Source organism: Erythrolamprus reginae, chromosome 3, assembly GCF_031021105.1.
Source record: "Erythrolamprus reginae isolate rEryReg1 chromosome 3, rEryReg1.hap1, whole genome shotgun sequence".
Classification (NCBI taxonomy): domain Eukaryota; kingdom Metazoa; phylum Chordata; class Lepidosauria; order Squamata; family Dipsadidae; genus Erythrolamprus; species Erythrolamprus reginae.
The window spans coordinates 75,860,782-75,887,210 of record NC_091952.1 but is presented as its reverse complement, the minus strand read 5'-3'; the positions used below and the strand labels follow the sequence as shown (position 1 = coordinate 75,887,210).

Below are 26,429 nucleotides of genomic sequence, written 5' to 3'. Positions count from 1 at the left end.
AATGTTCTATGGACATTTATGGTTATTGTCCTGGGAATCCTCAGAGAGGGGCAGCATATAAATCCAATAAACAAACAAACAAATTTATTTATTTTATTTATTATTTGGATTTGTATGCCGCCCCTCTCCGAAAACTCGGGGCGGCTCACAACAAGTGAAAAGACAATCCAATACATGATCCAATTAATTAAAATATTATAAATTTAAGAAAAACCCCTATACTAACATACACACACACAAGCATACCATATATAAATTCAACGTGCCCAGGGGAAGATGTTTAGTTTCCCCATGCCTGACGGCAAAGGTGGGTTTTGAGGAGTTTACGGAAGGCAGGAAGAGTAGGGGCAGTTCTGATCTCCGGGGGGAGTTGGTTCCAGAGAGCCGGTGCCGCCACAGAGAAGGCTCTCCCCCTGGGGCCCGCCAACCGACATTGTTGACTTCTCTCCTTGCAGCAAAAAACAAACAGCCAGTTTTAGCACAGTCTGATTAGCACAGGAAAATAAAATTCTGTCTTTGCCTCTCCCTGAAGCAATTTGTCTCCGTGCAGCTTTAGTTTTTTCTTTTATTTTAGCACATGGGCTTGCCAGCAATTTCAATCAATCAACGGAGTGTCGGGAGACAGATAATAGTGCCTTGTGCTAAGCAGGCTCTGCTGCTGTTTGCTGCGAGGAGGTAAATTGCTGAGAGGCAGAGGCCAAAGGCTTGGGGTGGATGGGTGGGGCTACATTCAATGTGTAAGTTGCACCCAAATTTTCACTCTCTTTTGGGGCGTAAAAAGGTGCTTCCTATACTCCAAAAAATATGGTATATTCTAAATTGAAACTGAGCACTTCTTAGCACTTTGTGTTGCAACTGAGTGCTCCTTATGACTTTCTGACAATCCCACCTTTCTTCTGAAGAACAAGCAGGGGTTGTACCATATCTGTTTTTAAAAGAAGCACTACGTAACATTGAAATCCAATTTGGTGCAGTGGTTAAGATGCTGGCCTAGAAATCAGGAGACTATTTGGGCATGAAAAACCAGCTGGGTGATTTTGGGCCATCATTCTTCCTCATCCTGACTCACTTCACTTGACAGGGGTGTTGTTGTAGGTGAAATAAGGAGGAGGAGGGAGTATTGATAAGTTTGTCACCTTGGAGTTATGTATGAGGAAAAAAAACAGGAGGGAAAAACCCTAAAATAATGAAGCTGGAGCTGTTGTCACATTGATTTGGTCCTGGTAATATAACAATAAACTAAATAATGTTGTTTGGTGGGACCCAGGGGAAGAGCCTTCTCTGTGGCGGCCCCGACCCTCTGGAACCAGCTCCCCCTGGAGATTAGAACTGTCCCCACCCTCCTTGCCTTTCGTAAACTTCTTAAGACCCATCTCTGCCGTCAGGCATGGGGGAACTGAGACATCTCCCCCGGGCCTATACAGTTTATACATGGTATATTTGTGTGTATGTTTGCTTTTAATAATGGTGTTTTTAGTGTTTTCTAAATTATTAGATTTGTTTTTATATTATCTTTGTTATTGTTGTGAGCCGCCCCGAGTCTACGGAGAGGGGAGGCATACAAATCTAAATAATAATAATAATAATAATAATAATAATAATAATAATAATAATAATAATAATTATTATTATTATTATTATTTACTGAAATAAATTAATTTATTCAAGTAGAAACTGAATGGCAATTTATTATCAGTGCTGTACTTACATTACATGGTGTGGAGAAACTTGATTCTCTCTGGAAATGCCTTTGGATTTATGATTCATAAATCATGCATGAAGGCGCAGCACCACTATATATCTATATATCTCTACCAGTGACATGCAACATGCAATTAATTTGCTATATAAAAGGATGGCAGAGTAGATATATTTATATGTGGAAGAGCTTGGCTTCAGTCTTTGGGATCTCCAGATAAAATGTAAAAAACCTGCTCTAACACTGGAATTGTTGCCAGAGATCTGTGACCTGGATAGGCATAACAAACCTTTTTGACCCAAGGGCCATATAGTTCTGAGATACCTAAGGTGGCAGTTTCCCATTAAGTGAGTAGAATAGGTGAGTTTGCATGGCCATCTGCAGAGACGGCAAATGACAACCTTTTGTCTTGCAGTGGAAACTGCGCACCTTTAGTCTGTGTATTGTGACATTGCATGCAAGTTGATAAAGGTGGGAGTTTGTGTCACAATACATATTTTGTGTTTTTTTATAAAAACTGAACTTGCTATAGAAGCCCTTGAGGATTCAGAGGATTAATATTTATGGAGAGCTTTACAGATCAAGCCTAGAATCTGGAAAATTACAGTCTTCTCTATAGTGGAGGGGAAGACTATCAAGTTTAGAGTCTGGAAAATTACAAGCATTTTTCAATTTAGGTATAGTCTAAGGACCACTCAAGATTTGAGTGGCCTCAGAAAGAGTGCTTTGGCTGAAGATTCGAACACTGTTCCTGCAACTCTGCAAAGGATTTCCCCATCCTGTGGACAAAAGGGAGGGGAAAACCTTTGTTGGACTGCAGGAATGGAGCTAAAACATTCTGGATTCTAACTGTCCCTGAGGCCCAACAAAGGATTTCCTCCCAGGGACTTCCCAACTCCCCGCTACCCCAGAAGCATCCCCAAATTGCACACCAGGTCTGTTTGGGCCAGTGCAGCCTGATCCAGTACTAAACATGGGAAGGTCCAAGATCCAGAAGGCCCTAAAGCCCAAAGTGACACGGTTTTAACCAAGTGTAATGGTATACAAGAATGATTTTGAAAGATGAGAAGAGATGCTTCCCAGGAAATTATCAGACAAGAGAGGAGGGATCCCATAGTGCAGGGGTAGGCAAAGTTGGCTCTTCTCTGACTTTTGGACTTCAACTTCCAGAATTCCTGAGCCAATCATGCTAGCTCAGGAATTCTGGGAGTTGAAGTCCACATGTCATAGAAGAGCCAACTTTGCCTACTCCGCCATAATACAATAATGGCGAACCTATCAGGTGGCACGCAGAGCCATATCTGCTGGCACACAAGCTGTTGCTCTAGCTCAGCTCCAACGTGCATGTGTTGTCGACCAGATGGTTTTTGGCTTGCACAGAGGCTCTGGTAAGGCATTTTTGGCTTGCAGAGAGCCTCCGGGAGAATGTGAAGGGCATTTTTAACCTCCCCGGTGTTGTGGTTAGCTCTGGCCCAGCTTCTGCCCCATGGAATGTGCAGGTGGATGTGGGGGAAACATCTACATGCAGCAGGCCTGTTTTGCTCCCGATGGAATCTGCTGATGAAGCCTCCTCTGACCAAGGAAGCGTGAGTGACAGGGAAGAGGGGAGTTTGGCAGACAGCCCAGGAGGAGATCAATCATCTGTATCATCCCTGGATTCTGAACAAGAATTAATAACACATCCACGCATGCGTAGAGTGATGCATAGGAGACAACAACTGAAGGATTATTACAAGGGAAAATGAGGCCACCTGTGGTTGGGTGGGGCTGCTGTAATTAATGCTACAGATAAAAGTGCAGCTTGGTGTTTTAGCCTCATGGCAGTTTATCTGATTCATTGTTTCGTCAAGATCGTGGTCTTTGTGCTGTTCAAGATTGTGTGGGGACTCTCTGGACTTTAGAATTGGACTCAATTTCCCAGTTATTGGGTGAGCAATTGGATTGCATTTAACCTGTGCCTTGTGTGTACCAGAAAATCCCTTTGACATTTAAAAAGGGAGCTGTTTCTGTTTTTCTGTTTATAAAATCTTTTGGGTTTTCCTTTTATCGTGTGGTGTGTGTCTCCCTGGATTAATTACCCTGTAATTATGGGCGGTTGAAACACGCCGGCAGAACATCCTGGCTCCAGGGAAGCCTTTGGAGCCTGAGGAGGGCGAAACACGAGCCTATTGGACTCACCAGAAGTTGGGAAACCGTCCATTTCCAACTTCCAGGCCTCTGGGGGGTGGGGAAGCTGTTTTCACCTTCCCCAGGAATTGAATTATGGGTGTTGGCACTCATGCATGTGTGATAGCGCACGCACATGCTCTTTCGGCACCTGAGGGGAAAAAAGTTCGCTATCACTTCCCTAGTGGATTAATGGTCAGACAAAGAAATTTAGGAAAGTCCTGTCCTAATTAATCTGATGGTTAAATGTGACAGCAGGAGATTTGTACCTTTAGATTTGCAAGATATTCCCTCCCCCACCCCCAAAGTGGGGCAGGGCCCCACTTTCCTGGCCTTCCATAAAGGGGTTAAAATATGGCGTGCCAGTGTGGAACTGTTTGGTGTCCTGAGAACCCTCTCTTTGCCTTTTTAATTAACTTTCAATAAGGTTTAATTATTCTTGCCTCCCCCCTGAAAACTTTAATTTTGAAATTTTAATAGTAACATTATAATTTTTAGTACTTTATTCTACTACCAACATTTAATTTTTATACTATTTTTATATTTTGATGTTTTTTGTATGCTACACAGAGCTCCTCTGAGGGAGATGGGCAGTTCAGGGGGTAAAAAAAGATTCTGTTAATGTAGCCTTACAATAAAATAAAATTACGGTAGCTCACCTGGTCGTGTTTCCTTGGGAGATTCAGTTGATGCCTATTGTTCCCCATCAGGTACTCAATTCTCCAGGAGTGGGCCTTCTCCGGGTCCCGACAACTAAACAATGTCGGTTGGCGGGCCCCAGGGGAAGAGCCTTCTCTGTGGCGGACCCGGCCCTCTGGAACCAACTCCCCCCAGAGATTAGAACTGCCCCTACTTTCCTTGCCTTTTGTAAGCTCCTTAAAACCCACCTTTGTCGTCAGGCATGGGGGAACTGAGACATCTCCCCCGGGCATATACAATTTATGAATGGTATGTTTGTATGTATGTTTGTTTAGTAAATGGGGTTTTAAATATTTTAAACTATAATTTAGATTTGTTATGAATTGTTTCATTTTGTTGTGAGCCGCCCTGAGTCTGTGGAGAGGGGTGGCATACAAATCTAAATAATAAAATAAATAAATAAAAATTGAGGTAGATCAACAGCATCACTTAGAACAGTGTTTCCCAACCTTGGCAACTTGGAGATATTTGGACTTCAACTCCCAGAATCCCCCAGCCAGCGAATGCTGGCTGGGGAATTCTGGGAGTTGAAGTCCAAATATCTCCAAGTTGCCAAGGTTGGGAAACACTGACTTAGAAGCTCGTATCAAAGACTAGAATGAATCATTGTGAATATTTTTATATTGCAAATGCCCTTCAATCTGGTCAGAACAGAACACACATAATAAGTTTGTATTCTGCAAGGTGTGTTTGGTCTTTTCTCTCCTGAAAAAGAGGCAGGTGTCCTACTAGGTAAAAATGTAGCAATGGTTTTATTAGAAAATAAGACAAGCCTGGCATGCTACTTTTTCATATTACAGAAACATGGTGATTCATTGAAGATTAATCATGTACAATATTAATTAGCTTCATGACTGTAAGACTTTTCACTATAAAGAAGGGCTGCTGTGCTTCTTCGGAAATTAATTCATACATTAACGATAGAAGAAAGCTTGTTTATTTCTTTGGTAATAGAAGAAAGCTTGTTGACTAGCAGCATTTTAAATTGTACCTTACATTATGTGTTACATGCAGTTGTACTGCAATGAAACCCACTAAGGGCAAGACTAAATAAAATATTTAAATATTACCAATTATTACTACCAATGGGATTTTTTTGTGTGTGTGAAAGAGAAAGATTTTCATCAGTAGCATAATAAGGTTCCTGTTGTGCTTGTTATTAATTGTTCCTCCTCACTTGTGCATTTTTAACTCACAGAATTGTGATTGTTAATGACATATATAATTTTGCATCAGTTTGGCTTTAGGTTTCTGATACAGACACCTAATAGAAACATTTTGACAATTCTAAATTCTAAATAATTTTTTCCTGCAGATCGTTCTAAAAACTTTACACTTGCCCAAAAACAACAACCTGTATGTCCTAACGCCCGACTTGCCACCACCATCTTCATCCAGTTTACCAGGGTAAGTCACAAATAAAATTGAATGTGAAATATAGGGTTTCATTTTAATAGCATATTTGAGATTATACAATCACTATACATTTTACTATATTTGAACCATATATATGCAAAGGCCAGAATCTATAATAGATTTTGATGAGCAATTATCAAAGCGCTGCTGCTATTAGATTTTTAATGGGTGAACTGTGCAGTCAAGTGGTAGGGAAAGCAAGTAGAATGCTTGGCTGCATAGCTAGAGGTATAACAAGCAGGAAGAGGGAGATTGTGATCCTGCTATATAGAGCACTGGTGAGACCATATTTGGAATACTGTGTTCAGTTCTAGAGACTTCATCTACAAAAAGATATTGATAAAATTGATCCAAAGACCGGCTACAAAAATGGTGGAAGGTCTTAAGCATAAATCTTATCAGGAAAGACTTAATGAACTCAATCTGTATAGTCTGGAGGACAGAAGGGAAAGGGGGGTACATGATCGAAACATTTAAATATGTTAAAGGGTTAAATAAGGTTCAGGAGAGAAGTGTTTTCAATAGGAAAGTGAACACAAGAACAATCTGAGGTTAGTTGGAAAGATTAGAAGTAATGTGAGAAAATATTATTTTACTGAAAGAGTAGTAGATGCTTGGAACAAACTTCCAGCAGACGTGGTTGGTAAATCCACAATAACTGAATTTAAACATGCCTGGGATAAACATATATTCAATTCAATTCAATTTATTAGATTTGTATGCTGCCCCTGTCCGAAGACTCCATCCTAAGATACAATATATATCCATATATCCATCCTAAGATACAATACAGGAAATAGTATAAAGGCAAACTAGATGGAATATGAGGTTTTTTTCTGCTGTCAATCTTCTATGTGAGAAAATATTATTTCACTGAAAGAGTAGTAGATCCTTGGAACAAACTTACAGCAGACTTGGTTGGTAAATCCACAGTAACTGAATTTAAACATGCCTGGGATAAACATGTATCCATTGTAAGATAAAATACAGGAAATAGTATAAGGGCAGACTAGATGGACCATGAGGTCTTTTTCTGCCGTCAGACTTCTATGTTTCTATGTTTCTAAGCTTTGTTCCAGGAGCAATTTGATGAGAGGTAGTTTCTAATAGAGGTGATAACCCTGCTTTTAGAATAGGAGATTTTATTAAATAATTGTACAATCTCTTCCAGCGCTTTTCATCCTACATATTTTAAACTGGTCAGGCTAAGGCTTCTTATTTTGTTTTACAAGTAAAATAAAGAGCATAAGCCATGCAGAAATGATTACACATTCCCAATTATTTCAACAGAACCAGCAGGTTCTCATAGTTATGTTTTGCAATTTGCTTCTGCAATTACATTTGACAAAGCATGATTATTGAAATTGGTAATAACAAAAATTATTGGTTTAGAAAATTTATAGTATGACATGAAATAACTTACAAATTTATAGAACTTGAGTTCAAAATCTCACTTGTATGAAGGACAGAGTGGTGAGAATTCTGAAGTTCAAACTATAACATTATTTGGCCTATTGATCAGTTGTTTTAGCAACATGCCATGGCAAAAATGTACTCTTTTCAAATTCAAAATAAAGGAAAAGTAAGGGATTTAAAATACTGTTTTTGCATGTGATCCTAACTGAATTGTCCTATCATCTTAAAAGCTGTAGAGTAATAGGTTCAACAGATAAGTTGACACTATTTACGACATTTGATAAATTTATAGATGAATTTATCTCTTCTTTCTTTCTTCTTTATTTTTAATTTTCCCTCTTCTCTTTCCCTCCCTTATTCTCTCTTTTTCTTTCTCTTTCTTTAGCTTTATTTTCTTACTTTCTTTTTTTATGTAAGCGTGTATTTTGATTTATAACTGTATACTCTAAATTCATATACATTTGTACCAATATTTAGATAGTCCTTTTGCTTTATGTATCCCCTCTCCTATTTATCTTCAATAAAGATTATATTTTCTTTTTAAAAAATGAATTGTCCTATCAGCAGTTTGACACGGTGAATAAGTGGTAGCTGGGCATTTTTTGATGTGGTTATTTACATGCATTTTGGTACATGTAGGATGTACTGGTATTGAAATACCTTTTTATTCACTAGGCCTTCCAAGATTGTTTTTAGACCATTTATTACATTAACTGATGTTTTAGCATTATTTATATATCATATGAATGTTTTAAAAAAAATTTATAGGGGATTTTTTTTGACAACATACACTTTCTTTACTAGTTTTACTGCATTCAGTTGTAAATTTTAATGGATGCTCAGATAGTCTAAATTACAGATGTCACAGTTGCCATGTCATATTGCTGTCATGTGACGTTTCGCGATGTTTTCTCCATTTGTAGAGCTAGGGTGGGTGTGGCCTGCATGTGACACATCTGCCCCGTAAGCCACCAGTTTGACACCCCTGTTCTAAATTAAACATTGATAATATCCCAAGATTTCATGCCGCAGAGGAGGGATTTCTAAAATCATTCTCGAACAATAGTATGCCCTGATGGATAATGAGCTACTTTCAAAATGGAAAAGAACTGCTTTTGAAATCAAAACACAACTTTACATATTGTAGAGGCTAATATATATTCCAGTGGTTGAGAAAATATAGAATTTGGGTTTCCTTCCCTTAAGTGAACATAAATCCAGGTCATTTCTTCTAAATGTATATGTTTATTTAATTTATCAAATTTATATAGCCACTATCTCACAAGAGAAGTGACTATGAATTGGTCCCTCTGAATAGTTTAGCATTCAGGATATAAAGTAAACAAAAGCTTTCTGAGTGATTGCTGTTTTAAACTAATTTGCTATTGCTTGCTGCATTAGCTACAACAAACATTACATTTACATAGTGACTTCATATTTTGTTTTAGTGTAAATAAACTGTAATTACAGCAAATTTGGAAGACTGTCGACATGTGCTTGTATAAATCTGAATGTTTGATATAGAAATGTTAATTATTATGTTTCATGATATTTTGTTAAAATGTAGATGTTTGGTAAGAAAAATGAATTGATATGATGAATAATGGATATTTTTCTACTCTAATTCACGAAGAGGCTCTCTCTGTGGGATTAAACGGGAATAATAATGTAGTATATACTAATTGCCTCAGATTAAAATCCATTGAAAATTTTTCTTTCTCTCCTTCCTTCCTTCCTTCCCTGGCTCTCTCTTTCACACATGCAGACTATATAAAACACTTTTCTTTGAGAAGCTATGTATGGCTTCCAATGGAATAGGATAGGAAAGAAACTCTTTCCATCCCATGTAGCTCTTTGTGCTATCTTCCATACAATTTCAGAGGGTGTCTTAATAAACATCTTATTTGTTTGAGAGAAATGATAGGGTCTTAGGCTTGCTGATTGTGCTAAATTATTACTATAAGAGATGATGGAAAAATTACTTTCACGTAGAGAGGAAAGAAGGGAACAATTCTTCTACTGAATCCTCAACTTAGCTTAAACTGTTTTTGTCTTTTGATTCTCCAGAAGTCAAGATTATTTCAGGGTTTTTTTAAAGCAATCGGCGGAGAAACATTGAAATAATCAGTTCACAGTTTTTCCGCAATTGTGCAAGATTCTCTATTTGTTGCCCACAAGGATTATCTATCTTGTGCAGTATCAACACATGGAGGAAATACCATTTTAATAGAAGAGTAAGGTTTAAAAAAAAATAAGAATGTACATTAGATCTAAACTGCCAATGATATAAATACATGCACACCTAAATATTTTTCATTATTTCAAAAGTGGGTGAGAATGAAATGAAATGAGAAAACTAGGTTACAGAAGCTTAAAATCTGCAACTCAAAATATGGTTTGTTGATAAATTTTAGCTCAATATCTGGAGATTTTTAAATTATAAAATGCACGTAGAAAGTTCAGAAAAGGTATTTTTATTGGACCAGAGGTAATGAAGGAAATAATTACTCCTTCTCATTTTTTCATGGATACTATTTATATAAAAAAGTCCATGTATGTAAACTGAATTTACATAATTAATGCTATATTTATCTGGCTCTTAACATACCTTTTTCAGAAAGTCTGTTGTCATTAATTAGATGTTTGAGAAATTGAACATTGAATACCTGTTGTATCAAGCTATGTATCAGTGACGGTTGTTTTAGATTTCTGACACCTTATATTAAAAAACCCTATCCTACAAAGTTAACATATATCTGTAAGTTTAAATTTGATACATATGGTAGAGCAAGTTAAACATTTGATTCCAGTGATTTGAACAAATTGGATTCTTCTATATAATTTTAAACAATTAGTTATTAATTTCAGAATTAGCAGTTTTCATAGTGAAGAGATGAGAGATAGGACTTTGCATATACTGTAGTCTAAAAGTTGTTTCTCTACGCCCCCATATAAAAAAGATTTTTCCACTGCTATTTGCATTGTTTCCAACTCTATGTTTAGACCTATGCAGAAAATCTAGTTGTGGGATCTAGTCCTGAAAATAATTCCATGCAATAGTTTGTGAGCCTTGTTAATAACTAAGTGTTTTCAAATGTTTAATACTTTAGTAGAAAAAAGTGCTTAAATTAACGTAATTAATAAATAGAATTTTACTGTAATTCTAAATTATACATTTCTTAATGTATAATTGTGCATATAGAGTGGTACCTCTACTTAAGAACGCCTCTACTTAAGAACTTTTCTAGATAGGAACCGGGTGTTCAAGATTTTTTTGCCCCTTCTTAAGACCGATTTTCTACTTAAAAACCCGAGCCCGGAAAAATTTCCAGGAAATTTGAGAGTGGCACGAAGGCCCAGCCAGTTTCCTGCCATTCCCCCTGGGTTTCTCTCTCTGGCGCAGTGTATGGGAGGCAGCCTCATGCCGGGTGTATGGGAGGCGCGTGCTCCTCCTCATCGTCTCAGAGTCCCTCTTTTTTTAAAAAAGCCTTTTGGATTTTTTTGATTCCCCTCACTTCACCTTCTTCCTTCGGCAGCGACTGTCCTCCTCCTCTTCTTCCTCCCCCTCCTCCCACACAAATTCCAAGCTTTTATTTCTTTCCTAATGGGTTTGCACACATTATTTGCTGTTACATTGATTCCTATGGGAAAAATTGCTTCTACTTAAAAATGTTCTACTTAAGAACCTGGTCACGGAATGAATTAAGTTCTTAAGTAGAGGTACCCCTGTATGTATGTGTGCATGTACGTGCATATCTGTATCTGTTTCAACAGTAGGCATTTGTATCCATTGTCAGCTGTGATTATTCTCATGAAAATAGATGCTAAAAGTTTAAATATTTGATTTTAATAGGCAATAAACTCTGGTTAAGTATCTGATTTAATATGTTGTTTCATTGGAATCAGATTTATATTTCATTGGACAGTGTACTTGTGGATTGTCGTAACAAATTATAGCTTTGGGATCCTTGATATTTTTTCAGCTTGGTTGTTTTCTTATAGACATTTCATTACCAAACTAGGTAACATCATCATGTTAGAAGGGAGGGGTGGATTGCTCTTTTTTTATACATTAGTGGCTTGCCCTATCAGTTCCAGTCTATCATTAACAACAGTTTTCCCAGATAATATAGGGCGGGGAACATTGTTTATCTGAATTGCATACATGGTTTTTGTCTCCCACTTAGCCCTTTGTACTGTAGGTTGAGGGACCCTCTGCAACAACATGGAATTTAATGTGGGATGATGAGCTGATAAATTAATATGAGTAATTCTGAACCTTCTGAGAGAGCTGAAATACTTTCCACTCACTAGAGCTTTCTGGAACCTATTGTTTTATTAGCCTGTATTTGCCGAGATTAATAAATAGTTCAAACAAAGGACAGTTGATGTAATTATTCCTAACATTTATACAAATCAAGAATGTTCAACAATTGACTTATCATCCTGTTTTTGGTATAATTTATGTTTTTCAGAGTTGACATTTGAGACAGTAATGTCCATAATTAGAAAGAAAGGAATGGGTATTCTTACTATTTCTGAGAACTGAGATTTATTTATTATTTTATCACTTCTGATGACTCCCAGATTGTCCTGGAAAGATGAACAGTTGGTTGTATATGTGAAATTGAGAGGTGAAATAGTCAAATTGGTTTGGTGTTTCCTGAGATAATCGGTGAATCCTGGAATTTTCCATATGCTTACTGGCAACTAATTGGACAGCAGTTGTAAACATTACCCATGCTTAGCCGAAAAGCATAGCTGTCACATACATACACAAACTTGACACATGACTACATAATTATCTGTGTATATGTAAACAGTGCAAGCATCATCAAAGCTTTTATCTTGAACTTAATTTAAAGCCTAGAGGTCTCTTAATATGAGTGTGTTGTACGTGAGACAAATAGATATTGTGCTCGTGCAATAATTGCAGTACGAACGGTGTTGCGAAAACTCTAAAGAGTTGAAATAAAGCCTCAGATACTCAACTACCTTAGAAGGAGTTAACAGGTCAGCTCCCTTGGTCATTCTCCAGTTGCTTCCTTGCCTTTAAGAGCAAAAAAGAAAACGATAACATTGTGCCTGGACCTGTCTCTGCAGAGTTTAGGGTACTCCTGGGGTTTTACAGCTAAATGTAAAGCAAGTTAGAACATGTTCGCTCCTGATATTCTTGTTTTTCTTTCAACCCTTTCAGTGCCCTGCAGGAATCATTAAATCAAAACTTCATGCTGATTGTCACCCATCGAGAAGTCCAGCGGGAGTACAACCTCAACTTCTCAGGAAGCAGTACCATTCAGGAGGTGAGCCCTGTCTCGCAGCTGAAGAATAAATGTCGCTCATTATAACTAGTGTCAGCTTTGTTAAAGAGGGCTTATGTATTCAGGCTGCATACTTCCTTTCATGTTTCATTATTAGGTTTTTAGCTTTTAATTAAGTGGATGATGAAAGATTACTGTAGGTACATCAGATGGTGTAACCCACATATAACATTTGCATTAATTTTACCCAAAAGCATTTGTGTTTTTTGTGAGCATGCTGCCGTATAGTGTTAAAATGCTTCGACCAAAGGTGAAATAGGGGCTAGCCTGATAGGGCTTCTTCTTCCTTTATTTAAAACTACACACATTTTTTCTTACATTCTTGGGTGTTTCTTGCATCAGTTGCATTGTCATAATCTTGATTAGGAGTGGGATTGCAGAAAAATGATTTCTGTTTAAAAACAATTTCATTGTCATTCTTTAAAACAACCACCAAGGGGTGATGTTGCAAAGAAGAGTTCCGTGCTAATTTGGCCTGAAAAGACAGATGCACTTCCTAAAGTAGTAAATTGCCTTCAACTAAAAATTCAATATTGTCATAACCTTGTTGTATATCAAAAATTGAGCAACCGGATTTTTGAAGGGTTTTTTTTTTTGCTTACTAATTCCAACCTATTTATATACATGAGGATTTCAAATGGGAGTGTTTCTCTTGAATCTTTTCTTTCTTTCATTAGTATGAAATATCTTGCCTCCTCATTTAACCCAGTGGCTGACGTCTCAAGAAGCCAATGCATTTGTGAAATGATCTGTATTTTGATGACTTTTTTTATACCATCGATTTTTATATTTATGTTTAACAGCATGCGCCGTTCCTGGGAGTTGATGCTGGAATAGGATAGCTAAAAGGAATACAGTGGTACCTCTACTTAAGAACTTAATTCGTTCCATGACCAGGTTCTTAAGTAGAAAAGTTTGTAAGTAGAAGCAATTTTTCCCATAGGAATCAATGTAAAAGCAAATAATGTGTGCAAACCCACTAGGAAAGAAATAAAAGCTCGGAATTTGGGTGGGAGGAGGAGGAGGAGGAGGAGGAAGAGGAGGTGGAGAGTTGTTGCCAAAGGAAGAAGGTGAGGTTAGGGGAATCAAAAAAATCCAAAACTTTAAGGCTTAAAAAAAAAAGAGGGACTCTGAGGCAGCGATGAGGAGCATGCGCCTCCAATATATCCAGTTGGAGGCTGCCTCCCATACATTGCGTCCCGTATACTGGCTGCTGCTGCCTCTTCCTTCCCATGCTGAAGGGCTCCCCTTTCCTCTCGCTCGCTTGCTTTGTAGCCGGCGCCTTTCCTTCACTGTGGTGACTCCTCGGCTGCCCAGAGCGAAGGGAGTGTTTCTTTTCTCTGGGCGCTAGCAGAGGTTTATTTCCTGTCCAAGCATCCAGAGAAAGGAAAATGCTTTGTTCGTTCTACACTGCCAAAGCCTCCTTAAGTTCCACTCAAAGGCTCCTCTGACAGCCCAAAAAAGCCCAAGATGGTCAGGATTAAAGGGGGAATGGCAGGAAACTGGCCGGGCCTTTGTGCCGCTCTCAAATATTCCCGGTTCTAAAGTAGAGGCGTTCTTAAGTAGAGGTACCACTGTATATGGTTTGGATATTAGCCTCTTTTCATTTATTTTTATTTGAATACATTTTAGTACCAATGATATTAAATCAAGATAGTTCCCCTTTTGCACAATTTTTTAATTGTTACTATGTTTACCATGAAGAATATGAACCTATTGGCTAAAATATACTTTTGTATCTTATGTACAGTAGTTCTTTTATAAAAACCATTACCAATGTATATACATACATACATACAGTACATACATACATACATGATGTTCATCCATTGTGTTCGAAGAGGACCTTGACATCTAATGGGTTGTGGGCTGTACGCGATGTGTCCGCAGGTGGCTGGTTCGGCCTATACAGGCACGAAGTGTTCTGCCACATATTGGGCAGACGTGTGGGCACCACTGTTGCAGCATTTGCATCTCTGGCTTTGAGGAGTGCTCGCTTCTCCTCTGCTATGAATGTTCTTTTGGTCTCAGATGTCTGGCAGCCTTTGTGGATCAGCATGCGCCATGTTGGTCGATCTTGTGCCAGGTTTCCCCAAGAGGGAAAGAGGCTTTCAATGTGTCTTTGTATTGTTTCCTTTGTCCTCCATACGATCGCTTTCCTTTAGACAGCTCACCATAGAGGAACTGTTTAGGGATGATATGGTCTGGCATCCTAGCAACATGGCTTGCCCAGCATGTCTGGGCTTTCATCAGCAGGGTGGGAATTGATGGCAGTCCTGCTCTGGAGAGGACCTCAGTATCAGGCACCTTATCCTGCCACCGGATCAGAATTCTACAGAGACAGGTCATGTGGAAGTGTTTCAATTGCCTAGAATTTATACAGTCCAAGTCTCACTGGCATACAACAGGGTAGGTAGCACTACTACTCGGTAGACTTTGAGCTTTGTAGCAAGGCTTATTCCCATGTCGGTTCCACACATTGGTCATTAATCTGCCAAATGCAGAGCTTGCCTTGGCGATTCTGCAGCTGACCTCAATGATGTTGATTTTTACTGCACAGGTATGTAAATTGGCCCACTGCTTGTAGCTTTTGTCCCTTTACTGTGATGGTTGGCTCTTGGTATTTGGCTTTCAGAGCTGGCTGATGCATCACTTCAGTCTTCTTTATTTGATCAGGAGACCAAAGTTGTCGCATGCTGCTGCAAAATTATCCACACTGGCTTGCATTTCCTGCTCTGATCCAGCATTCAGGGCACAGTCATCAGCAAAGAGGAGATCACGTAGCACAGTCTCCTTTATCTTGGTGATAGCCTGGAGTCTTCTCAGTTTGAACAGTTTCCCATCGGTCCTGTATCTCAGGCTAGCTCCCAAAGAACTGTTCTGGAAGGCATCTGACAACATGGCTGAAAACATTAAGCTGAACAAGGTCGGTGCCAACATACACCCTTGCTTGATGCTGTTTGTGATGGAAAAGGCCTCTGAAGCTTCTTATTTGTCCAGCACACAGACCATCATGCTGTCGTGAAATTAACGTACCATCAGGATGAATTTATCAGGTCACCAAATTTTGACATGATGTGCCACAGGCTTCACGACTGACAGTGCCAAAAGCCTTAGTGAGATCCACAAAGGTTGTATACAATTCACGATTCTGCTCTTGACACTTCTCTTGGAGCTGTTGAGCTGTGAAGATCATGTCCACAGTGCCATGCTTTTTGCAGAAACTGCACTGTGCTTCAGGTAATAGTTCCTGTTCCAGGTGGTCAGTCAGGCGGTTCAGCAACACTCGTGCAAGGATCTTGCCTGTGATGGAAAGCAGTGATATTCCTCTATGATTATCATAGGCTTCTCGATTCCCTTTCCTCTCGTAGAGGTGTATGATGGACACATCTTTCAGTTCCTGAGGAATGGTTCCTTGATTCCAGAAAGACTGGAACAGCTGAGAAAGTTTGTCGACAAGCACTTCACCACCATCCTTATAGATCTTTACTGGTATTGCATCAGATCCTGGGGCCTTGCCACTGGACAGCTGGTTGATGGCCTGTAGGGTTTCAGTCTTTGATGGTGAGGGAGAGGTGCATGTAGTCAGCCTCACTCTCTCTTCCCAGATTCCATCTTGCTCCACTAGCAGAACAAGAGTTGGATATGGGCTGGGTGCAGTGGTTGGTCAAGGCATCTTTTGCCCTGCTCTTAGTGTACCACATCACTTGCAGAGACCGCCTTCGTGACCGTTGTCCTATTCTAGTAAGTTTCATCTGCTCAATCTGCTGGAATCTGTCTTCACATGCTCAGGATAGACAAGTCCCTATCTCACCGAAGGTCGATGACCCAATGGCTACTCTCAACCTGGTTTGGCCAGCCTGTCGAAGCTGTTGCCCGAGGTGTGGCCACTGTGCATGCTACAGCTACTAGGAGCCACAGGTGAGAGCTGAGTGACAGGTGAGGACCAAAGGTGAATGAGCTGCCCTAAAAGCTGCCTTAAAATGAGCTACCCTAAAAAGACATGCTCTACACCAGAGGTCCTACCCTTCCCTGAACACCCTATACATACATACATGTATTATTATACATACATACATACATGCATGCATGCATGCATGCATGCATCTTGAAGCCCCTCATCAGCTTATATTATTATTATTATTATTATTATTATTATTATTATTATTATTATTATTATTTATTAGATTTGTATGCTGCCCCTCTCCGCAGACTCGGGGCGGCTCACAACAGTGATAAAAAACAATATGTATTGACAAATCTAATAATTTAAAATCCAAAATAGCAATTGTACATTTAAAAAAATCTAAAAACAAGGAACCCCAATATAAAAAACATACATACAGTCATATCATGCACTAAAACTACATAGGCAGGGGGAGATGTCTCAGTTCCCCCACGCTTAACGATAGAGGTGGGTTTTGAGGAGTTTACAAAAGGCAAGGAGGGTAGGGGCAGTTCTAATCTCTGGAGGGAGCTGATTCCAGAGGGTCGGAGCCGCCACAGAGAAGGCTCTACCCCTGGGTCCCGCCAGACAACATTGTTTAGTCGACGGGACCCGGAGAAGGCCAACTCTGTGGGACCTGACCGGTCGCTGGGATTCGTGCGGCAGAAGGCGGTCTCGCAGGTATCCTGGTCTGGTGCCATGACACACACATATATATACATATACACATGTATGTATGTACATTATACATTCACACCAATATAACCAGTTATATTTGAAAAAAAACACCACTTCAAATTTTGATGAAAATCAATTTCACTAAATATCAAATAGACATGATTGCCCTATTTATCCAAGGCTCATAAAATTGTCCCCCATAAAATTTACCTCCATTGCTAAATATAAAATGAAATTACTCAGCCTTTCAAACTTTGAACTAGAATTTTATCCAGTTTTAGTAAATATCTGTCATTAATTTCAGGGACAACAGGTTAAAGTATTGTATAAGTTCAAAATTGACTTGGTAGTGCTGATAAGATTTCCTTTATTACAAATTTTATGGGTAAGCATGGCTGAACTACTTATTAGTTAAAGCTAAATAACAGTGTGTATTCTCCAGAAAACAACACCATGATACTCAGAATGGATCCACTCCATCATAAAGTATTTCCAATACTGTAGAATTTTGAGAGGTATTTATGTGCAGAATGAATCTAAATTGTGGGTTATATTTTCTTTCCATTCAAAAATTAAACTTCATCTTTGATCGAACTGTTAAACTGACCAGGTATTTCAATGTCTGAAATTAATTCTAACTTTTCTTCCTTTCATTTAAATATTTTTTAAAATTAGGAAGTTATATGTACTAAATCAGTAGTAATTTAATTTTATGTGCAATTTTCACTTGTCAACCACCAGAGGGCAGGAAGGTCTATTCAATTATTTTTCCAAAATGCTAGCCAGTATTTTCAAATTAGCTTCCTGTGTCTTAACAAAAAGAAGTATAATGGCTGAGTTATTGTTTGATATGCAGATAATTGGCATATTGCGTAAAGGAGACTTAATTTCATCCTTTAAAATTAAACAGTGAGATTTTTAAAAGATATAAAATATTCATTAATGCTCAGTGATTATAAAGCAGTGGCATATATTTATTTTATCTTTATTACTGTTTCGATGGGAAATACTGCAAATACTTCGCAAATCGAGTTAGCCATACTGACAAGTTGAAATGTTTAAGCAGCATTAACACAATCTATTTGCACCTGATAGCCTATGCAGAGAGATTCAAAATGCCTGCATCAATTATTAAAAGAAACACTTAATATTCCAGAAATGTTTCAGGTCTTACCACAACTAGTGGATATAACTATCTCTCTGATTCTTTGATTTAGGCTATTGTATTGCTGCAGTGATTGCAAACAGTACTAACAAATAGATTTTTCTTGTCTTTTCTGAACAAAAATAGGGTGATAAATATTTTTCAATGAACAAGTAAAAGATCTTTTAGCTGAGTTAATACGAATAACATTATTTTCCTAGTTAAATGTACATTGAAATGGTATTAAAATTAAGACAGGTAAGAATAACAATTAGGGAAAAATTTTTAAAAATTAGAGAAAAAATTAGGGAATATGTTTACGAATTGGTTTTACTTTGCAGTTTGGAGGTATAAACAAGAAGGCAGCAACTATTTGTTTTCAAATAATTGTAACAAACGAGAACTAAGATAATATGGATGATATACTGACTTCGTAGCTGATGCTGAATTCAAATATGAAACTAGGTGAAAATTCAGATATCTTTTGTTGGATGCTTTTGTGTTTGGGAAATCCCTCAGGTTTAGTACAGTACAGACTTGTAATTAAAAATTGAATCCATATATTATATTCATGTCACCTTATATTCTTTCTCACCTTTCCCCCATGCAACAGCCAGTTTTAAGATAGACTGAACTTAAACTATTTTTTTGGTGTTAGTTTTTATTATCTTCTCTTTTACTGGTATAACAAGATTTTTAAAATAACTCACAAAATGCAGGGCATCATCCCTTCTGTGAGCCTTTTCTGAAATGGAATTTAAATGATAAAGAACATAAAAATTATTACTAAATATTAATTCTGCTGCCTATATCGCAGATTAAATCTTATCACAGATCTGTTCTATTATATCAGTGTCTTAGAATGAAAGAATTTGTCAAGGACAATTTTGTTTCTGTAAAAAAATTAGTTTAGATCCCACAATTCACCAGTGATAAATGTTTAAAACATGAATACATAGGTTTACAAAATGGGACTTCAGAACAGTTTTAATGAGATTTGATTTTAAAACGTTTAAAAGATTTTTCAAAATACCGGTAGCTCTTTTAACATCATTCCCAAACCTGCTATGTGAGGCATTAAATTATTTCTTGTGGACATAGAAAGTATTGGTGTAATGTATTATTATTAACACATTGGAACAGTCACAACTAGTTTGTTTGATTCTGTTGCAACCTTTAAATTATGGTGTTGCAGAAATAAAGCCCTGCCATTGGAATAAGAAGCTGGTGACCTTGATAGACAGCCTTATCACTTATGTCAACCTTTGTGCAAAAGATAACGTATCACTTACATCACCATTGGAAGACTGGCAGTGAATGCTGTGCTTAACGTTTGCCTTTCTGTGACACAAAATTCAATTGGGTAATGCATAAACATTCTAAGTAGATTTAACATTTTAATATAATATAATCTAAATAATAAAAATTCCTCATTTTTTAAGTGCACATTTGTCTACTGACATTATAAAATGATTTAGCTGCAGCTAAATCATTTGTTTTAACATAGATATTCCACAGTGATTTGTAGGGCAATACTTTTTAATAGCAGCAAAAGGAGGAATGGCTCTCAAATCAATCAGACAGTCCCATAAGCATGTTTTATAAAGATGTTTTGATTGAAATTGGATTGGTACATTTTTACTCAGACTTTTTGAAAATCTAAGAAGTAAAGGACCAGGGAAACCCTATAAAGTATAAGACATATTTTACTGTGTATGAGATTGGCAGCTTCCTTTAAGATTACTACTAACATAGTTTGCAGCTCTACACTCACGCCCTCATCACCTTGAGGTCCGATTACTGCAACACTCTCTACATGGGGCTACCCTTGAAAAGTGTTCGGAAACTTCAGATCGTGCAGAATGCGGCCGCGAGAACCATCGTGGGGCTCCCTAGATTCGCCCATGTTTCTGCAACACTCCGTGGCCTGCACTGGCTGCCGATCGGTTTCCAGTCACAATTCAAAGTGTGGTAATGACCTTTAAAGCCCTACATGGCATTGCACCAGAATACATCCGGAACCACCTTCTACCGCACAAATCCCAGAAGCCGATAAGGTCCCACAGAGTTGGCCTTCTCTGGGTCCCGTCGACCAAACAATGTCGGTTGGCGGGCCCCAGGGGAAGAGCCTTCTCTGTGGCGGCCCCGGCCCTCTGGAATCAACTCCCCCCAGAGATTAGAACGGCCCCCACCCTCCTTGTCTTTCGCAAATTACTCAAAACCCACCTTTATCGCCAGGCATGGGGGAACTGAGACATCCTCCCCCAGGCTTTTATATTTTATGTTTGGTACGTATGTGTTGTATGGTTTTTAAATTGTTGGGGTTTTAGATATGTTTTATTTTAATATTAGATTTGTCTCATTGTTATATTGTTTTGTATTACTGTTGTGAGCCGCCCCGAGTCTTTGGAGAGGGGCGGCATGCAAATCTAATAAATAATAAATAAATAATAAATAACAACAACAACAACAATAACAACAATAATAATAATGCGTTAAATAATATTGAAAAATGCATTTCGCAAACAAAGCTTTGTGTGTGAGCAGAGGGCACTTATTCTCATATGCAATGCTCAACTTGCACGAATGGTGAGCTCTTGTGCTTGCGCTCTCTACTTGCGCAAGAGGAGCTTCACACACAAGCACAAGCACTTTGCACTCAAGTGTCCTCCACTCATGTGAGTGGAGCTTCACACCCGAACGCAAGGGGGCACTGCTAATGCACGTGGAGCTTGCTACTCGTGCAAGTGGAGCTTCGTGCACACGCTTGCCTATCATTAGTGCAGCCTGGTTTGAAACGGTAGTGGGCCATGGTCGGTTGAAGGTTGTGGACCCCTGATCTACATGTTCTGCCTGGAAGCCTTATTTATTTCTATACACTCTTTACATTGCTCCAATGAGAAGATTGTTAGTACATGGTACTCAGCCGTTTTGGGGTGATCAAGCTTGAGTACTGTGAGAATACCGATAACGTAGCTGACAATTTTACCAAGGCACAAGGAGCTAAACTACATGTTGAGAATTGTACTAGGAACAACCTGAAACAGTAAATGTAAAACTGTATTAAATGTAAACTATATTGTCAACCCCAAGGGGGGGAGATTGTTAGTACGTGGTACTCACCTGTTTTGGGGTTGCCATGTATTAAACTACCAATGGTAGTTTATAACTGTAAAGTTGTAATAAGTCTGTGTCTTTTACTGGCTAGCCTACACAACTACACCACTGCAATAACTCTGCTATGTGTATGTCGATGGTTTCGCACAAGGCTGCACTGAGATATACTAACAAAGATCACTAAGAGAAAAAAGAGTTTGATAATTTATCCTCCAGAGCCCATAGAGCAGTGGTTCTCAACCTTTCTAATGCCGCGAACCCTTAATACAATTCCTCATGTTGTGGTGACCCCCAACCATAAGCTTAGCACCAATTCTCCCAACAGAGCTTGAAGCTGATTGGCAGGAAAGTCAGAGGGACACCCCTACTGTAAACACCTGATTGGTTGGACTGTAAAAATATGTTCCAAGGTGCCAGAATAGAAGCTTTAGTTCCTAACACCATGGGAAATTTATCTTTTCCCATGTAGTCTTAGGCGACCCCAGTGAAACGGTCATTCGACCCCCAAAGGGGTCCTGACTCCCAGGTTGAGAACCACTGACATAGAGAATTCATGATTATCTCAGAAGGAAGTGTATGTTTTGGAGGCAATTTCAAATTATATTTCAGAGCCTGCTTTATATGACTAATATTTTGGTTTTAAGAATCACAGAGACTGTTGGGTAATAAACTCTCACTCTAGAGCAGTGTTTCCCAGCCTTGGCAACTTGAAGATATTTGGACTTCAACTCCCAGAATTCCCCAGCCAGTTGGCTGGGGAATTCTGGGAGTTGAAGTCCAAATATCTTCAAGTTGCCAAGGTTGGGAAACACTGCTCTAGAATAAAGGTTTTTTTCCTTGCTATTGCAATTATGTGTTTGCTGACATGTCATTATTATGAATATTTCTGTGTTATTGCTGTTTGTTGGTGGTTGTATGTTTTTAAGTTTTTATTGTTTTGTAGTTTGGTTATTGTTTTAATTGTTGTGAATCACCAAAACTCACTGAAAGGAGATGAAATTGATCTGTAAAAGTATAAACAAGGTGGACCATAATGAATTAACAAATGAATTAATGTAGCACAATAGTCCTAGTGTGAATGGATACCATACCACACCCAGGGGTGGGCTTCTGCCCGGATGGGGGAGAACACAGTGGGGTAGTGAAAATGGAGCTCCACCCCAGAGCACCCAATTTGCACAGAAAGATGTTGAAAGAAAATGCAGGGCATCCTGCATAAGCCACGCCCACAGTGTGGTAGCAAAAATTTTGGTAGCCCTTCACTGGCCATAGCATATTTTTTGGAGTCTAAGATACACCTTTTATCCCCCCCCAAAAGGGTGAAAACTTGGGTGCATCTTATACACCGAATGAAGCCCCAACCATCCACCCCCACTCTTCGGTCTCTGCCTGCCAGCAATTTACCTCCTTGCAGCAAACAGCAGCAGAGCCTGCTTAGCACAAGGCACTGATTATCTGCCTCCTGACACTCAGCTGATTGATGGACGTTGCCAGCAAGCCCACATGCTAAAAGCTGCATGGAGGCAAATTGCTGAAGGGATCAGACTGTGTTGAAACTGGCTGTTGGTTTTTTGCTGCAAGGAGGTAAGTCAATAACTATAAATGCCGATAGAATGTTCAAATTATTAGACTTATTTTTTAAAGACTGCTTTATTATTAACTTAACAAAATGAAGAAGCTTTTTAAAATAAATGCTTGATCTGAAGAGGCCCAGTGCTATAGTATCTTCTTTTAAATAGCAGAGAATACTTCCAGAAATCCCCATCAATTTTAAAATTGATTTGTAAAAGTATAAACAAGGTGGACCACAATCCACGACAAGGTGGACAACAATCCGGTCACAATTCAAAGTGTTGGTTATGACCTATAAAGCCCTTCATGGCACCGGACCAGGATATCTGCGAGACCGCCTTCTGCCGCACGAATCCCAGCGGTTGGTTAGGTCCCACAGAGTTGGCCTTCTCCGGGTCCCGTCACGAAAAAATGTCATCTGGCGGGACCCAGGGGAAGAGCCTTCTTTGTGGCGGCCCCGACCCTCTGGAACCAGCTCCCACCAGGGATCAGGACTGCCCCCACCCTCCTTGCCTTTTGTAAACTTCTTAAAACCCACCTCTGTTGTCAGGCATGGGGGAACTGAGACATCCCCCCCCCCTTGCCTATGTAGCTGTATGTATGATATTTGTGTGTATGCTTTTTTATATATATATTGGGGTTTTTAGGCTTTTTAATGTAAAATTGTTATTTTAAACTTTAATATTAGATTTGTTCTGTATATTGTTTTTATCATTGCTGTGAGTCACCCTGAGTCTACGGAGAGGGGTGGCATACAAATCTAATAAATACAAATACAAATCTACTACTCTGCAAAGTAAAGAAAAGTGGGCTAGACAGTAGCACAAGATGGATTGAAACTGACCAACCGCACCCAATGAGTAGTCCTCAACGGGTCTATGTCCACATGGAGAGAGGTAGGCAGCGGGGTACCACAGGGATCAGTCTAGGCCCAGTGCTCTTTAACATATTTATCAATGACCTAGAATAGGGAATAGAGGGGGAATTAATTAAATTCGCAGATGACACCTAGCTGGCAGGAGTGGCCAATACCCCAGAGAATAGGCTCAGAATATAGAAAGATCTAGACAGACTTGTACAGTGGGCTCAAACAAACAAAATGAAGTTCAATGTAGGGAAAAGTAAAACCTTGCACCTAGGTTAAAAAAAACCCAAAACATACATACAAACTGGGTGAAACCACACTAACTACAAGTGACTGTGAGAGAGATCTGGGAGTCTTGGTGGATAGCCAACTAAATATGAGCCAGCGGTGGGTAAAAAAGCCAACACAGTTTTGAGCTGCATCAACAGAGGGATACAATCTAGGACTAAAGAGGTACTAATACCACTTTATAATGCCCTTGTCAGACCTCACCTAGAGTACTGCATTCAATTTTGGGCTCCATACTACAAAAAAGACATTGAAACTCTGGAAAAAGTTCAGAAGAGGGCAACCAGAATGATAAAGGGTCTAGGAACCAAAACATACGAAGAAAGGTTGCAGGAACTGGACATGGGTAGTCTAGTGAAGAGGAGGTCCAGGGGGGACATGACAGCAGTCTTCAAATACTTGAGGGGCTACCACAGTGAGGAGGGAGCCACACCGTTTTTCAAAGCACCAGAGAGCAACGGATGGAAGTTGACCAAGGAGAGATTCAACCTAGAAATAAGGAAGAGATTTAATATTAAGATAAGGCAGCTGAATTAAACCTCCACTCAGTCATATTTGGAGTAGATCTATTTACATAATTGGGAGGATTTAATGTGATTGCATTTAAGAAAACTTTCTGGGATTACTGTATTTTTCGGTGTATAAGACGCACCTTTTTCCTCCCTAAAAGAGGCTGATAATTAGGATGCATCTTATACTCTGAATGTAGCTTTTCCCCCCCCTCAGCCCTAACTAGCTGCTAATGATCTTCCCAGTTTTTATCTTGCAGGCTCTTTCATTGTTTCTCTCTGCGAAGAATGTTTTCCAAGCCCTAAGTCTTTGCAGGGGGGTTTCCATTACTCTAACTTACTCCGAAGAAGTTTCTTTCCAGCCCTAACCAGGTGCTAACAATGTTCCCAGCTTTTACCGGCTTGCAAGCTCTTTCATTGTGACTCTCTGCGAAGAAGAATGTTTTCCAAACCCTGTCTTTGTAGAGTTGTTTTTTTCATTGCTTTTCTTGCTCCAGATGTTTCTTTCCAGCCCTAACCAGGTGCTATTAATGCTCCCAAGCTTTTTCATTGTTACTCTCTGCGAAGAAGAATGTTTTCCAAACCCTGTCTTTGTAGAGTTGTTTTTTTCATTGCTTTTCTTGCTCCAGATGTTTCTTTCCAGCCCTAACTAGGTGCTATTAATGCTCCCAAGCTTTTTCATTGTTACTCTCTGCAAAGAAGAATGTTTTCCAAGCCCTAAGTCTTTGCATTGTTTTTTCCATTGCTCTATTGGCTCTGACTGTTTCTTTCCAGGTGGTAATGATGTTCCAAGCTCTTACTGGCTTCCAATCTCTTTCATTGTTACTATCTCAGAATAAAGTTTTTTAAAAAAACCTTTAACCAGGAGAGAAAATAGTGTGCTGAAGCTGAGCAGATTAAAGATGCTAGCCAGATGAATACCTGGTAAGCAGATTCTTTTCCCGGTGCGTCTTATACTCCGAAAAATACAGTAATATACTGCCATAATGTACATTTCTCCAATTCTTTGCTATTTCTATGGGTCAGGCACACGTACACAGAAATACACAGCAAACAGTTTATATCATCTGGGCTATTTGCTGTTTGGCAAATTGCAGAGGCCTTTTCCCCCTTGTTTTCCTCTCCCAAAACTAAGGTGCATCTTATTCTGTGAAAAATATGGTAATTAGTTGCTCATCAGTGTCTAGGATATGAAAAATATGTGTTTTGTCAAACTAGCTGATTTCTAGGAATCTACTCATATCAGCATGCTGTCAAATCTTGTTAAAATGGGGTAAAAAGTTAGTTTTACCACTTTTTATCAGCCTTAGAGGACCTAATTTGTAGCTGAAGAAGTCTCAGTTTATTTACAGTTTTCAACTGAGATACTTATATTGAAAGTTTAAAAGAGTCTATTTTGGTATGCATTTTGATCTCTTATATATATTACAGTACTATAATGCAAAATAAGTCATGTTGAGTTCAGTTATGCTAAATTGCTAAGAGATTCTAGAAACAGCATGGTTGGAGATTATTTTGTGACTGTGCGTAGAATCACCTGTCTCCCGTGGTTTCTGCTTGTCTAGTTGGGCAAGGTGGTGCGCTGAATATTCT

At 38.9% G+C, this 26,429-nt stretch overlaps 1 protein-coding gene across 1 annotated transcript in view; it reads left to right on the top strand.

Annotated features, from left to right (window-relative positions):
• The window catches only part of FAF1 (Fas associated factor 1), a 227,529-nt gene that overhangs the window by 57,575 nt on the left and 143,525 nt on the right, over nt 1–26,429 (top strand). The window contains exons 6-7 of the mRNA XM_070745898.1: nt 5,880–5,971; nt 12,594–12,699. Coding sequence (XP_070601999.1) covers nt 5,880–5,971; nt 12,594–12,699 — 198 coding nt within the window. The remainder of the gene's footprint in view (nt 1–5,879; nt 5,972–12,593; nt 12,700–26,429) is intronic.